The sequence below is a fragment of the Cryptomeria japonica genome, chromosome 3 (assembly GCF_030272615.1).
Source record: "Cryptomeria japonica chromosome 3, Sugi_1.0, whole genome shotgun sequence".
Taxonomy (NCBI): Eukaryota; Viridiplantae; Streptophyta; class Pinopsida; order Cupressales; family Cupressaceae; genus Cryptomeria; species Cryptomeria japonica.
The window spans coordinates 458,169,902-458,186,985 of NC_081407.1; the positions used below are offsets into that span (position 1 = coordinate 458,169,902).

Sequence of the window (17,084 nt, forward strand, 5' to 3'; positions counted from 1 at the left end):
GTCTCATCTTTAAAATCACTACAGCAAGTGAGCAGGAACGATTAAATTGGCAAAGAAATATAGCAAAAAGCTACTAGCACTACAGCTCAGCATAAGGCATTTTCATTTTAATCTCAGGCATACTCTCCTACATTCCTTTACATCCTACATTCCTTTACATAACAGTAAAATAATGTGGTTGAAAAGCTTAATCCCCAGCTAGGGAGATTTCCAGGACAGTATTGCCAACAATGGCTGCAAGATAGAGTTATTCCTCACCCTTTCACAAAATATTTCTAGTGTTCCCTGAGCACTCAAGCCACCATAAGTAGTATATTGCATGCACCTTGTAAAGTTGAGGCACAAACAAAATAAGATTCTCTTTAATAAAGTTAATCTCAAAATCTTCAACTGCTTGTCAATGAATTTAAAATTTTGCATGAGATCAAGAAGTAAGGGACAATTATCATGTTGCCTCAGCTTGAGACACTTACGGATACAACATATGCCATCAACTTTCTACTCTACAAGGATGATATAAGTAACCATAATAGACGAATGCTTTGCATCCATTTGGTCAGGAAAAATACGATAAAAACCAGCCTGAGGGATCTTAGTAATATTTCCATGACCTATAGGACAATCAACTTTACTTCTATTGGAAAAATATAAGAGCTCATCCCCACAAGGTTAACCTGTTCTCAAAGGCACAAAAGCTGAAGAAGTTGGGCAAGGAGTCACAAACTTCTCACCAAAAGTTGAAAATTTGTCTTGCCCTAAGAGTCTAGAGAAAACAGCAGCGCCCCTAGCTCAATTGGCTGAAAGCATCCTATTGCAGGCAAGTGGTCATGAGGTCCAATCCCCCTATCCACATGGTACCAGAGGATGTGTCGCACCAGCATTGCCAATCACATTAAAATGACTGCCCAGTGCACTAAAGGTTATGGGGGGGGCTAAGCCGATTCCTACAATCTAAAGAAAAAGAGTCTATAGCTAACATTTCCTTTCTCTAACTGATAAAGTGTATTAAATTACAAATTGACAACTCAAAAGAGAAAATGAATGGTTTTATAGCAAAAAAAATGTCTGAAAAATGTCTTTTAACCAGCATTTTACCCAAGTAGTCATTTCTACCCATGTTTTTCTTGTGTCTATAAAAACTTGCGAGTTAAATTTGTAAAAACTCCCCGAGCAAAAAAATTATAGAGTACTCAGCAATTCCGAGAGTACTCGCAAAGTTTGCAAACTATGGTTATAAACGTGTTTAAAAAGTGATGCTAGGACCAAAGTCATAAAAGTGATTATTTAAAAAAACACTTTTAATATTTTGTAACTTTGAGAGAAAACGTAAAATAAAAGAATATAAATTATATTATTTACCCTCCAAAAGCTATATAAAGAGGATTGGGCTCAAAAGAGACTCTTCTTGCTCATTTTATGAATTTCTTCTTCCAAAAAATAAACATGGGTTTTTCTTCTTTTGCCTAAGGAAAAAAACCCTTTGGCAATATGGTTTTGGGGAAGAAAACTCTCCTAACCGTTTGTGTGATTTCATCTAGAGGTCACTTCAGTGCTCAATGTTTGTAGTTTCTAAAATATGATTCTATGGAGTTGTCTGTTTGATCTTATAGAAGATAAATTTCCAGATTCTATAGTTGAAGAAGATCTTATTTTTTGTTGCCATTCCATTGAAAATTATTGTGGAATAACTGTATTAGTGCAGTTCATATCAGCTTGATGAAAAATTACAGGCAAGTACAAAGTGATTGATGTAGGCAGTACTTTCCCTACCAAGCCGTACACTTGTAAAAAAAATTATATTAATTATTGAAGATTGTCAAGTGATGTTTGGCTCTGAAATGATGTATTTTTTTATTACGATGCAAGGCCATCACTTTCTCTATGATGTAGTACTGTTTTGAGAGCTTATCAAACAAGTAAAGGAGAGGGTAAGTATAATGTAACCATTTCCGAAAACAATCTAATTGATTCTTTTTAAATAAAATGTGCAACAAATTTGAACTTGAATGAGGGATTTGGTTGGAGGCCCTATCTGTATCACTACTGCCCACAAATCCAAAGAAGTTAAGCAATCTATCACCCTCCTGCAAGAGGGACTGGAAAGAAACATTATGCAAACATTTGCATACTATGTAAACTTCCATGAAAAATTGTTTTCCCCGGCCCATATTGAGAGAATCCAAGTAGTAGAAGGGATTTGAGTTCTGGTTTTCTCTCTCTGTGGCTAGTGGCTATGTAATTTATTTTTTCTTTTAATGAAAGGGAGCTGTCCCCTACGACAGCAATTCACCTAAAATAATGTGCAACGAATAATATTTATGAATTAAAATTATATAGAATAAATAAATGAAAATAATTTTATTAATACTTCTTAAAACTATACAAATTTAAAGAAATAACTTATACAGGGAAGAATACATATTTATTTCCATTCTGGATATAGATTTGTTTTCCTCACTTTGGAAAGAAATTAATGGTTTACCTTTTTCTAGCCCATGAACACTCCAAGAGGAACCAATTCTTATTCAGAATCAACACACATGCTTACACAAGCAACAGCCCTGGCCAGGACAAAAAAGGGAGCACAAATATTGAGTTAACATCTAGCAAGGTCAACTCAAATATCAAGGAATGCACATCAGTAATTGCATAGTTGACATCAAACATAAATGGCTTGAGAATTGAGACAATAACAATAAGCTGCCCCCAACAAGCCAATTTTGTGTTAGCATTTGGCATCTAAGACAAATATGTTGATGTCAATTGGGTGAGGAACAACAAGGGTAATGGCAGAAGAAATCAATCTCAATTCTATGCCATATGGCAATGTTGAAGCAATGACAACTATAAGGGTAAAATCAATTTCATGGAGTATGACACCAGCAGCACTAGGGGTAATGATAACTTTAGGGGTAAGGTCAATATCAAGGCAGAAAAAAGTGACAAATTTTCAAGGTTGACATCAAGTGCTTCCAGTCTGATATCAACACATGTCTATGTAAAGTCAATTATTTGACTTTTAGAGGATTGCAAAAGATTCTTTCAGCTTTTGTGGCTTTCAGTGCATAGTCAAAACAGATGGGAAAAAATTCAATGTGTTATCCCAAGCTCACGATTGAATTAATGAACCACATTTGTGGGTAGATGTCTTGCAGCTGGGAAACTATTAGTATGCTCAATAGTATATAAATAAACCTTTTGGTAGTAGCAAAAATCACAGCTAGTTTCAACTATATTATCTTTAGGATTATCCTAACATTATTTTTAGTAGTCACTCTGCATCCCCCATTTAGTTAATGAGTATTGGGCAAGGAAATTAAATGATAATAAGAAGTGTTATGTTTGGAATTATATAATGATTGTGATATAATAGAAACAGGTGCAACATATGAGTGATTGTGTATTTTATGATTTAGGCATTGACAATCAGATTCTGGTGTTATATGCCTCAACTGAAGTACCCAATTTCCTTGTTTATAACAGTCACGTATGGATTTAGTTAGTTCAAATGATGTGCCCGATGGTCTAATCTATATGATCATGTTTCAGTAACCATGGAAGTAACTCTCCACAGTTATCTTGCAGCCTCTCTTAGTTGGAATGTTATTTATACTTTGAGAATGGTACGTCAGAATTTTGATTAGTAAATCCCATGTCCTGATCTACTTTTGTGAATTTTCAGCTGATGTTTCTATCTCATGAATACTTTGTTGATTTCTATTGTGTATATGCTGTCAGTTATTTTGTAAAATAGTTTTTCGTTTTATTTCGGACTTCATATATTGCACTCCATTTTGTGAGAAATATGCTTTTATCTTTTGGAAAGGCCTTAGCTATATAACTGTTTAATTTATTTATAAGGTGGGGTATAGAGTGGATTAGAGAAGAATTAATCTAAGATCTTAGAAATTTGATTTTCTGAATTTCTTAGATGGCTTAGCTATACAAGTTTATGCTAACCCATTTTCTTATGAATCACATTGTAAAAACAGATGTTAAGGCCACTCTAGTATTCTTTCCCTTCTTTCCTTGGGTAGGGAGTGGAGCAATGCTCTTTGAAGCACAATGCTCATATTAATTTTGATTAGGAAATCCTATATGCTAATCTACTTTTGTGATTTGTTCTGCTGATATTTCTGTCTCATGAATACTTGTTGATTTCTATTGTGCATATGTTGTTGGTTATGTTGTAGAATAGTTTTGGTTTTACCTTTTCGTATGGCCTTAGCAACATTCTTTGAAGCCCAATGATTCATATTAATGTCATTTATTATGGAAAATAAAACACAATTCTCTTAAAAAAGAAAAAGCATTCTCAATTAACAACCCTAAACATTGGTATGAACTTATATATTTATCTTATAGAAAGGGATTTGAATACATATCACAGAGTTGGAAGGAAAAGGATACAATATCAGATACTCATACAGACACAATGGATTTTGAAGATCCTCTAATATAGATATGGCAATTATAAATATATTCAATTATTTATACATCTAAGGGAATAGAACATAACTTTTAATATATTTATTCTATGTTACCGGGTTCGGCCCCCTAGACCCTCGGTACTGGTCTGGTCCACCTGTGGTCCGGACAGGGTCTATGATTCACAGGCCTGGTTCGGACCAAGGCGAACCCAAGAGGACCCAAGTCAAACCCGAGGGTCTGATGGCCCAAAAATGGTGTTTTTTTTGCAAAAAAAATTTTTTTTTGAAATCCACCACATAAAAAAATTAAAATATAACCCGAAAAGTGAGTTTTAAAACATTAACTTGGCTCATTTCACACAAGCAACATGACTACAAGCAAGGGGAAACGAAGATGTGGGATATAGAGCCAGAGCATACTGATTTGGATGCTTTTTTATGAATTAAAGATGTGTGTGTGTGCGTGTGCATGTGAACAAATTTTTAATGCTTTATTCTTTTCACAATTTTTTAATGTTCTTTAATCAACCCTAAACTGGATACAGCACCAGACTGTGGTACTGTATGTAGATGTACCAGATCCAGCCCAAATATAGGCTCATGTATAGATACATTTGGATAAAGAATCCATGCCATGTCCTAGAATATCATATCTGTATTCATTATTTGATATGTGGATATGTGTATCTGTACAGGGGAGAGGAAGTATACTGTAATACTGACATAATGATCTGTAAATTTATAATGACTTGAATAGATTGAAATCATTATACCATACCTTAACGGGTTGAATAAAGAGAAATATAGTTTACTTTCTTTCACTATCTCTATTCTGCCAAATTGAAAATTGTCTAGGCTCCTGCTCACTGATAGTAGACACAGATCTACACACAATTTTGCATAGATCTCCTCCACAACAATTGCATCATCACACCCACAGATTCTGGCATTAATCTGTGCATGTGAATAATTTTTTTATGCTTTATTCTTTTCGCAATTTTTTAATGTTCTTTAATCAACCCTAAACTGGATACAGCACCAGACTGTGGTTCTGTATGTAGATGTATCAGATCCAGCCCAAATATAGGCTCATGTATAGATACATTTGGATACAGAACCCATGCCATATCCTAGAATATCATATCTGTATTCATTATTTGATATGTGGGTATGTGTATCTGTACAGGGGAGAGGAAGGATACCGTAATACTGACATAATGATCTGTAGAGTTATAATGCCTTGAATAGATTGAAATTATTATACCATACCTTAACGGGTTGAATAAAGAGAAATATAGTTTCAACTTTCTTTCATTATCTCTATTCTGCCAAATTGAAAATTGTCGAGGCTCCTGCTCACTGATAGTAGACACAGATCTACACACAATTTTGCATAGATCTCCTCCACAACAAATGCACCATCACGCCCACAGATTCTAGCATTAATCTTACATTGCAATATGTAATTCCTTTACCATCTTCTCAAATTCTAGGGAATATGATCCATTTGCCATTTCATTCTCAAGCTAGAGATTATAGTTCCTCTGCCATCTCATTGTCAAATGTTAAGAGATGTAGTTTCTCTGCTATCTCAATCTGAGAAATGCTTCAGAGTTATCCCTTCTAACCATTGCACCTTAAAATTTCATAGACTCGTGGACACTTTTATGGTTTACCCAATGGATAAATATTTTGTTTTCTGCCACCGCTTAAAATGAAACTTAGATTGATATACCAGTTTTCACATGCCCTTGCCTTTAAGTTTCTATTCCATTTTGTCTTGATCTTTTCTCTAAGAAGAATTTGATGTCAAAGTGACTCCTGGACTTAGTGCTTCGGGAGAAGCATTACTCATTTTGAACAATTAGAATTTACTATTGATATGATAAAATGTCCTAGTATAATTTTATTTGTTTTATTAAACTTCAAAAATAAAATCAGATTTGGCATCCAGTCTCGTATAAAAATACTTCTCCTTATTAAAAGGTTTCAGTAGAGGCCAAACTCTTAAAGGACCTGTAATGGCTTTACAATCATCAATTCTAGTCAGTGACAAGGCATAGAAATTCCTTGACCTAAGTTTCCATTGCTTGGCTTTTAAAAAAAGATACAATTTTATAACAGGAAACTCACATATATCTTGATAAACATAAAAACAGAACATTATCTTAAGGACCAGAAATGACCAGAAGTGATCAATGAGATTTCTGTGTGCACAAACTATCTTTCATCTGTGTCTGATTTGATAATTTGCAATAAAAGGGAAATGTGTCCACAGGAAGAAATCAACACTGTCAACCAATATGCAAAGAAGAGCTTACCAATACTGCAAGATTGTACTCTAAAGCAAGTTTCTTTAGAATCATTCCAAGGCTAATCATTAGTGAATGCCCTGCATTGCCAATGACAAAAAATTAATCCAATGTATATTGGTCTTATTTAGAGACTACATTTTTGGAGAATATATAGTTACGAGACTATTTTTGGTGTCACGTTATATTTTAATAGGTTTCCTTGATTTTCATTATATAAATCATGAAAGAGACAAAGAAGATGAAAGTACAGAAAAATCAACTAATTTGCAAAAAACAGTATAAGTGAATAGTGCAGCTATATAATCACTAACAAAATCATCATACTTAGTTCTTGATTCCTCCGCTACTGCACCAAAATCATGCTCAACAATCTTCCAATGACTGGAAGAATAATGATTGAAAGTCTTCGAGATACAGATCTTTATCCTTATTTAAGGAAAACAGCTAACTTCCTTAAAGATTGGTTATAAAATGCCTTTGTCTCAAATGTAGTGACAGAAGATAGAATAAACATCAAAAACTTGCCCTAATCTTCCTTTCTTCTTCTCATCTTCATAAATAAGGTATTTGTATAACAGCACACCTTTTCTAATCTTTGTTGTATCCTCCAGCATCCCATTATGAAGTATCTTAAGGCAACTAATCCTGTTAAGATGAAAATGAAGGACAGTAGATTTATGGAAATGTTTTCTATTTCTGTCATTCCTTTCAACTAGGGAAATACTACATTTTTGCTTTCAAAATAAATATCTTCTCCTTTGTAATCAATCTTCCAAGGTGTTGACGTGTATTTTGTACACTATCAAACACAGAATAAAATACCCAAGGGTACCTTATCCTCTCTTGAGTAAAGCCTCTGAATGCTGAAGATATCGCGAAAAGGATCAATCAGGATGACTTCAAGGTTCTTTGTTGTAGGATCTCTACGTGTGGATAAGCTCTCTGTGATATGATGTGATTTGCTGGAATCACAAGGGGACTTACACTTGATGACTGAACGTCTGATTTGCTGGAATCACAAGTCTTACTAACTTTGATTTGAAAAAAAAAAGGAAAAAGGACGAGGGCGAGAAAAGGATCTAACTCTGATACTAAGAATGTAGGAGCAATGATTGATCTTTGATGAAATTCTAACTAAATCTTGTTTTGACATCCCAGGACCATCTCCACAAGGTTAGTGCGATCTTCGAAGGAAAGCTTTATGATGTTCAGATCATCACTATAGGCATAGACACCATCAGGCTGATGCATATCAATGAAGAAGCGACAATTGAAGTTAAGCTTAAGCTGAATGATTCCAGTTGACTACACAAGGCAAGTCTGCAATCAACAAACTGCTAGTAGTATGGATATACGAATTTCACAATCAATCAAGCACATTTCTTCCACTCATCTAATAACATGAAATCAAATATGAGAAGTATAGAGACCATGCAAATTGTCGAATCGACCCATAAATTTCACCATTTCTTCAATGAAGCTTTACAAGTCTTTTACAACAACATCTTGGCAACAATCTTTGCCTTCTCTCTCTACTCTACTCTAATTGTTATTCTATCAACTGACTAATTCACTATTCTAACTACTCTCTATCTATCTTCTATTATTCGCCTTCCTAACTGCCTTTACAAAATGAAGAGTTGGGGCTTATATAGTGCCCATAATACAATTTGATGGCTATGATCAATCTGAGATCAATGGCCAAGATTCAACAATGAAAACCCTAATTAGGGTTTGTTACAACCATTACATAACATTTAATGCTTGACCAATGATAAAATTACATTTTAAGGACACATGTCTTCTCTAGAAAATTCAACCAATGGATAGCTGGGGTAGGTACATAGAAGTTTGTGCCACCTCCCATGAGTTAGGTACATTGAATCTGGACACGCTGAGATGGACCACATCGTCTGGAGAAGTGATGACTGGGATGCCACCTCGTCCGACACTTGGTTGATGCCAATTTGATATTGCTGAGAAGCTAGCTTTAATTAACTCTTCTGAAACTATTTGCTCCTTCAACGAACCCTTGCTCTAACTTCTTTGTCTTTGATGTGCAGGATGATGATGTACCTCGCCTTGGAATGCTGGATTGGAAGAGGTCACCCTTATCCTTGCTTGATCATCTCTGCCGATTTGTAGATCCTCCGGGCTTTGGAGTCGCCATCTTGATACCTACACAACATTTCAAAATTAGTAATATATCTTGAAGTCTAGAAATTAAACTTAAAAGGAAGATTTAAGATTTTAATTAGGAAACTTCATGATAAATCTTGAGTTATCATTTCCTAATTAACCCTACAATACTTAGATTTTCCAAAACAAATGTGTCTAAAAATCAAACCTTGAACAAGGGTGTCAAGATGATTTTGCCATACCTCCTCTTGAGTATTAAACTCTAAGAAATGATGTAAAAAAAAAATGGATTTTGCTAGGCAAAATTTAAATCAGAATTCTCCCTTGGATGAATTGCACCTCCTCTAGCTTCAAAAAGAATAGACTCCACCCTCTTTGATCTTCAACACTTAATAGAAATTCGCTCCACTCTAGCCAGATTTCGCTCCTCCAATTCGCACTTCAACCTCTGGATTTCGCTCCTCAAATAGCTCTCCAATTTCGCACTTAGGAAAGGATGAATGAATGATTAAACTTGAACAAAGCATCACCCATATATAGAGCGCTCACCTTGATTCCTGTTGAGGCCGACTTGACAAAAAGGAAATGAAAATGAAATAAAATCTCCCTCAAAAGAAGGCCGACTTGCTTGTAAAAGCAAATAAATGTATTTGAGCACTCACCTTCATTGAAAATTTGAAAATTAATTTTAATGCCTCCAAAGTGGATTTTTGATTATTTCAAGGCCTAAAAATTAATTTATTAAATTAAAATGCCTTAATTCATTGCGAATTTAATTTTAATTTTCCAAATGCCTCCAATTTAGCAATTTTGGCGATCTAATGCAATTTGGAGAATATCAATTTTTAAAACAAGGCTTGATGAAGTTTGCAAATAATTTCGCCCTAGACCTTCAGTGAAGGTCAGGAGCGATTTTTCAATCTTGCTCTTAATCCTTCATCTTTTGGATTCCAAATTGCTTCCAAGACATAAAATATCATCTCTTCTTCCTATCCACACAAGATTTGGTCTCAATTCCTCAAACAAAGGAGAGGAAACTGGAAAATCACTATGGGCCCTCTCTGAGGGTTCGGAGTGACTTTTTGATTTTAGGCTTGATTCTTCATCATTTTTCATTGAAACTTCATTCGTCATTTGGCAATGTCCTTCCTTAATCCACTCCAACTAAATTCGCTTTGGTGTTGCAAGGTAAAATGAGGATTTTCAACAATATCGCTATGGGCCCTCTCTGAGGGTCCGAAGCGATTTTTTCATTTTTTGACCAAAATCATCAAGTTTCAAAGGCAAAACAATATTCATCATGTTTTTGGAGGTCTCTTCTCCTTATCCTAACCTTGCCTTAGCACCATTTTGAAGAAAACATGCATTTTTTGAAAATCTCGCTGTGGGCCTTCTCTGAGGGTCAGGAGCGATTTTTGCTACCTGGACCAAAATGTTTCACTTTTCATCTAAAAATCACTTTGCCAAGGGAGATATCGTCTTGTTCTTTGCTATGAATAAAAAATCATGTCCAAGAAAGGTCCAAAAATGTGCACACAAAGAAAATCGCTGTGGGCCCTCTCTGAGGGTCAGGAGCGATTTTACCTTTCCTGGGCAAAACTCCTTCAATTTATCATCTTTGATCAAGTCTAAATACCTCATTATGCTCATTCTATCCTTCACCATGCTTTTGACATCTTAAATCGACCAAATAAGGCTAGCAATGACCCTTATAAGATTTCTCGTTGTGGGCCCTCTCTGAGGGTCAGGAGCGATTTTTCTGTTTTCAACAAGGTCCTTCATTATTTCAAGTCAAAACTTCTTCAGGTGGGTGGAGAAAGTTATTCATTTCCCCTTCATGATCAAAACTTGGTCTCTTTTCATTGCAAAATGAAGGAAATCAAAATCTCGCTGTGAGCCCTCTCTGAGGGTCAGGAGCAATTTTTTGCTGTGGGCCCTCTCTGAGGGTCCGGAGCGATTTTTGAATTTTTGAACTCTCTGTCAGGATAATTTTATGGAATACAACATTTAAGTATAAGTGATCAGACCTCCAGGAGTTATATTGCAAAATCTAGTTTTTGGAGGTTTTTTCAATTAGTCAAATTTCAGGATCAGGACATTCCAGACTTAGCCAAATTTCAGGATCAGGACTTCACTCCAGCAGGACCTGCTATCCTATTGATCTCCCCGACCTCCAGGAGTTATATTGCAAAATCTAGTTTTTGGAGGTTTTTTCAGTTAGTCAAATTTCAGGATCAGGACATTCCAGACTTAGCCAAATTTCAGGATCAGGACTTCACTCCAGCAGGACCTGCTATCCTATTGATCTCCCCGACAGCACTCATCTTGCAAAGGCTAACAGACAAAACCCTAAAAGACCTAAAAAACAAAACCTAGAGAGCAAAAAGCAGGGGTCCCCATTTGCAATGGGGCGATGTGTGAAATGGTCACAACACAAGGTCAAACATTCCTCCCTTAGTTGCAGAATCTTCACTATCTTCATCTCCAGCAATTATTTGTTAACAACAATGTTTCCTTGTTCCACGACTTCTAGTTTCTTTATTTCTTCAAGTGTTCGGTAAGATTAACAATCTTAGACCCACTCATTTCCAACAAAGAGTTCCACAAATACCAAGTTTACATTACCAATGGTCAGACCTCAAACCTTCTTTGGTATTTCATCTTTGTAATCTCCAAGCTTTCAAGCAAATGATCAGAAACTAAAGCTTCTTTGTTGTAGTGTTTTTCTTAATCTCCAAGCTTGCATGCCAATGGTTGGATCCAAAAGTTCAAACACCCTGAATTCAATTATTTTACTAGTCTTTTACTATAATCCTACCTCCCATTATTTTAATATTTCACATAGGATGGAGCATAGCCCAAACTTAGAATCCACATTGATCAGAACTTTGTCATGTCCCCTTCCTGGAAAAAAAGTCACAGAGAAGACCTCTAGCCTATCCCCAATTCCCGTAGGCTGAAGGATAAAAGCAAGGGAAATAATTTTTAATATTATTTTAAGTTGGGCCTGGTATTTTTTATTTAATGGGCAACATAAATAATAATATTACTCAAACAAAAAGTGTTTTAAACACAAATGAAATGAAAAGTATTTTTAAATACTTGAATAAAATAAAATAAAAAGCATTTATTAATACCTAAGTTACCGGTACTTCCTAGTTTGCTCCCAAATCCGGATACGATACGTACCGGATTCGGATTCGCCATGGAATCCCTGTGGATTCGAACAGGGTACTGTTTTTTTTAACCTGAAACGTATCCGCGTTTTTAGACACGAACCCCGACGCATCCGATGTAGACGTGGCGATTCCGTAGGGTTTTTTTGCCGAATCTGCACGTGCAAAAATGTCGAAGGTTTTTTCACATCGTTTTAAACCCTAAAGTTAAAAAAAAAAGAAGAAACATCCCACGAAAGCGCAGGAGGAGGGCACGGGAGCCACGAAAACATAGGAGGCCGCCACGGGTTGCACAGAAGGAGGCCGCCACGGGTTGCGGGTTGCACAGGAGGAGGAGGCCGCCACGGGTTGCGGGTTGCACAGGAGGAGCCACGGCAGAGGACGCGCGAAGGAGCCAAGACGGGAGGCGCCATTTCGAGCTTGCAGGTAGGTTGTTAATTTCGAAATTTTTATAATAGTTTGTTAAATTTTTTATTTTTATTATAGTTTGAATTTATTAATTTTAAATCAATTAATAATTTGTTAAATTAAAAGTTAAAAAAAAAACCTAATATAAATTAAAAATTACAATTTTCGATTTTTAATTTTATTTTAAATATGAATTATAATTCATATTTAAAATAATAATAATTAATAAATTATTAACCTATTAAAATAGTTTTATAACTTTTATTATTTAAAATTAAAAATCGAAAATTGTAATTTTTAATTTATATTAGGTTTTTTTTTTTAACTTTTAATTTAACAAACTATTAAGTGATTTAAAATAAACAAAGTTCAAACTATAATAATAAATTATAAAACTATTTTGCTAAATGTTAAATATATAAAATTAAATTTAATAATTTATTTAAAATGAAAGTGAAATTATTATAATATTAATTATGAAAGTAATAACAACATTTAAATTTTTTCAAACTTCTAAATTACACAATAAGTAATTAAATATACCTATTTAAAATTTTAAAATAAATTAAATAATAAAACTATTTTGCTAGTTAATAATTTATTAGTTATTATTATTTTAAATATGAATATTTTAGTTAAAATATTCATATTTAAAATAATAATAACTAATAAATTATTAACTAGCAAAATAGTTTTATTATTTAATTTATTTTAAAATTTTAAATAGGTATATTTAATTACTTATTGTGTAATTTAGAAGTTTGAAAAAATTTAAATGTTGTTATTACTTTCATAATTAATATTATAATAATTTCACTTTCATTTTAAATAAATTATTAAATTTAATTTTATATATTTAACATTTATAATCTATTGTTTAATATTAAATATTAATATTTTTTTTTTTAATTTGTTGTAGAAATCATAATGGCAACGACTACTAGCTCTACTCCTCAACGGACTTTCAAAACTGACCCAAATTCACCTTTATGGAAATATGTCAAAATAATAGACCAAGTAAAAGGTGGTGGAGCATTTTTATGGATATGCAACTTCTGTAGTACGAAAAAAACTAGCTCCTACAGTCGTGTCAAAGCCCATTTTTGTGCCATTCCCCAACAAGGAATCAAACCATGTCTAGGAAAGAATGGAAATGGGATGTCACCTCAAGAAATAGCAGGATATATTAGAGAGCAAGAGGAAGCAGATGCAAGAGTTGGTCGTGCCTCAAACCATCCTTTGTTGACAGGAAGAGGAAGTAAATCAAAGAGGCCCCCTACTTCTCCATCTTATAGCGATTTTCCTGATATCGTGGTAGAGAGCCACCCATTCTTGGACCCAATTAGTGAAGAACCTGTTATTGTGAAGAGAAGCAAGGGACCATTAGAGAGAGCATTTAAGAATGATGCTAGAGAGATTGCAGATCAATCCGTTGGAAGATGTCTATATGCAAACGGTTTGTCATTTAATGTGGTACGATCACCATATTGGCAGGATATGTTGAAAAAGGTAAATGAGGCTCCACAAGGGTACACAGGGCCAAGTTATGAGAAGGTGCGTAGCACCTTACTAGCAAAGGAGGTAAAAAACATAGACAATGCATTGGCTCCCATTAGAAATTCATGGAAACAAACAGGGGTGTCCATCATTTCAAATGGATGGAAGGATACCAAAAATCGGCCATTAATTAATGTAATTGCAGTGTGCCCTAAAGGGGCAATGTTTCTGAAAGCTGTGGATTGTGAGGGACAGGTGAAGGATGCACAATTTATTGCTAACATCCTTATACAATGCATTCAGGATGTGGGACCTCAAAATGTTGTCCAAGTAATAACGGACAATGCAAAGAATTGTAGAGCTGCAGGTATGTTGATTGAGACACGGTTTGAACACATATTTTGGACACCTTGTGCTGTCCACTCTCTCAACCTCATGCTACAAAAGATAGGCAGGAAAATAGATTGGATCAAACAAATTTATGTTGAGGCTGAAGAGATCCAAATGTTCATCACAAACCATAACATGTCACAGGCCATTTTCAGATCATTTTCACAGTTGGAGTTGCTAAAGGTAATTGAAACACTTCAATTTTTAAAATCTACATTTCACTTTGATGGTTACTTAATTTTTATTTTTTTATCATGTCTTCTTTGTATTCTAATTTTTATTTTTAATTTTTGAATAGGTTGCCGAGACCCGATTTGCATCCAACACAATCGTCTTGAGGCGACTTGTGAAGGTGCGACAGCCACTTGCTAGCATGGTAATTAGTCAAAGTTGGTCCCTATGGAGGCAATCCAATACTGAAAGGGCAGCAAATGTAAAGCGCATGATCCTAGATGACATTTGGTGGGATCGAGTGGAATATCTTTTGAGTTTCACTGAGCCCATCATGAGTATGATCCGTTATACTGACATGGATCACCCATGTTTGGGAGAGGTATATGATGGCATTGACTCGATGATTGAGAAAATGAAAGCCATCATCAATGCAAAAGAGCAAGATCCCGAAGAAACTTTCTTCAAAGAGGTTCAATCAATTTGTGTTGAGCGGTGGAACAAAATGACCACCCCACTACATCTTCTTGCATTTGCATTGACTCCCAAATTTTATAGTGATGAAATGCTTGCTAAGCCATCAAGGGTACCACCATATAGAGATTCAGAAGTCAGTGAAGGGTGTAGGACAGCACTTACTAAACTCTTCCCAGATTCTGAAATGGAGGATTTAATGACAAGTGAGTTTGCTGATTTTGTAGCCTCCAATGGTCAAAGTGTTTCCGCTCTCCGTGACAAGTATAAAAAGGATTCTCATGCTTGGTGGTACCTCAATGGCCATACATCACCAAACTTTCAAACTCTTGCAATCAAAGTTTTATCGCAAGTAAGTTTCTTAATTTTTATTGCTCTCTAAATTTAGATTTTTTACTATTTTATAATTGTCACCCTCTCACTTTGTGTCAATTATTCAATAGGTTGCTAGTTCCTCTTCATCTGAGCGAAATTGGAGCACATACTCCTTTATCCACTCAGTGAAACGCAACCGACTGGTAGCAAGTAAGGCAGAAGAGCTCGTTTATGTGCATTCAAACTTGCGCCTTCTTACTCATAAACAAAATGAGTATAAGGATGGGAGCACAAAGTTTTGGGATGTAGATCCAGAGCGAACTGATTTGGATTTTTCAGCTGCCACACAATCTTTACTTTCTGGGGAGTCTGATAGCCAATGTGCTGCTAGTGCAAGTGGCAGTGAGGCTGCATGTGGTTCCAGTACTCTACCTACATCATCTAATGTCAATGATGATGTTGATCTTGATCTTCCTAGTGACCCATATGATGCTATTGCTGATTATTAGTTGTGTTATTTTATTGTTGAACGGTTGAGCCAGTGAACAATGAATTCGATATCTATCATAACATTCAAAGTTTGTAATTTTGTTATAGACTTATAGTTATATCAATATGAATCATATATGATAGTTCCAAGTTTTGTTTAGCATATGGATGATATGTGGGATTCTAAATTTAATTTTTGTTTCTACTTATTAGAGTGTATATATGTATATATTTATGATTTTTACATTTTTTTGTACGGACGTACCCAGGCCCCCCCTAAAAAAAATGCCGTACCAACGTACCGTACCCACGTACCCGTACCCGTACCGGCAACTTAGATTAATACTTAAAGAAATTGGACCCATGGGCCTAATTAGAGCACTACAAAAAGGAAGTGATTGGCTTCATTTGGATCGTCATTTTTAACATACAATCTTCAATATTTGAGCTTTGTGCTCAAGTTTGCTTCCAAGGACGAAAAACCTTGGTTCATTTGATGGCCTTGAAGGATGGAAACCCTCTAGGATTTTCACTATTTGATTTGGGGACAAAAACCCTAATCTCCAGCATTGGCATTCCATACGAGAGTTGCATGTGTGCTGATTTGGAGCATTCGCAAATTTGTGGTTCATGATTTGAAGGATTTCATTATAGATTTCAAAATTTTGGGGTTTGTTCCACCATCCATTCTTGCTAGATCTTGGATGCCACTCCTTGGGAAAAGTTGCCATCATTCTTTCATCACTGGTTTGAAGTTTTGGACACATTTTGTTGCTATTACAGTGTCATTATAGTGTCACTACAATGAAATCAATATTTTTGACCAAGTTTCAAGTTTACATTTTGCTGCTACAGCATCATTAAAGTGAAATCAGCATTTTTGGGGAATAATTCATCATTAGTGTAGCAACCAGCATTTACAGCCATAAACTTGAGTATACCAGAATTGAGAAGGCATATTCATCATCATATGTTGCACATTTCACAGATCTAATGACTATGCTAATACTTTAAGTTTAGAGGGTTCAAGAGAGGGTTTTGGTCTTCATTTATTGCCGATGCATTATTTCTAGCCATCTTTCAAGGGAGCACAGAATTAGAGAGTGCAGACCTGCCCTAATTTTTTCTGTTGAACTATTTTTCCAGCCTTCCATTGGGTGTGCCAACCTTCGAGGAGAGTTTGACTTCGGTTTGAGCAAGTTTCATCCACATTTATTGCTGTTTGGGGGCATTTTTGGACATTTACCATCATTTTCAGTGGTTCATCCTTAACCTCAAGC

The 17,084-nt window shown here is 35.1% G+C and overlaps 1 protein-coding gene across 6 annotated transcripts in view; it reads right to left on the reverse strand.

The window, feature by feature from the left end:
• The window catches only part of LOC131062421 (DNA repair protein RAD51 homolog 4), a 139,943-nt gene that overhangs the window by 3,687 nt on the left and 119,172 nt on the right, over positions 1 to 17,084 (reverse strand). For all 6 annotated transcript variants that reach the window (XR_009372040.1, XR_009372041.1, XM_057996077.2 and 3 more), the window contains exon 8: positions 6,752 to 6,822. Coding sequence is in view for 4 of the 6 variants with exons in the window: in XM_057996077.2 (XP_057852060.2) it covers positions 6,752 to 6,822 (71 nt within the window). In the remaining 2 variants the exon portion in view is untranslated. The remainder of the gene's footprint in view (positions 1 to 6,751; positions 6,823 to 17,084) is intronic.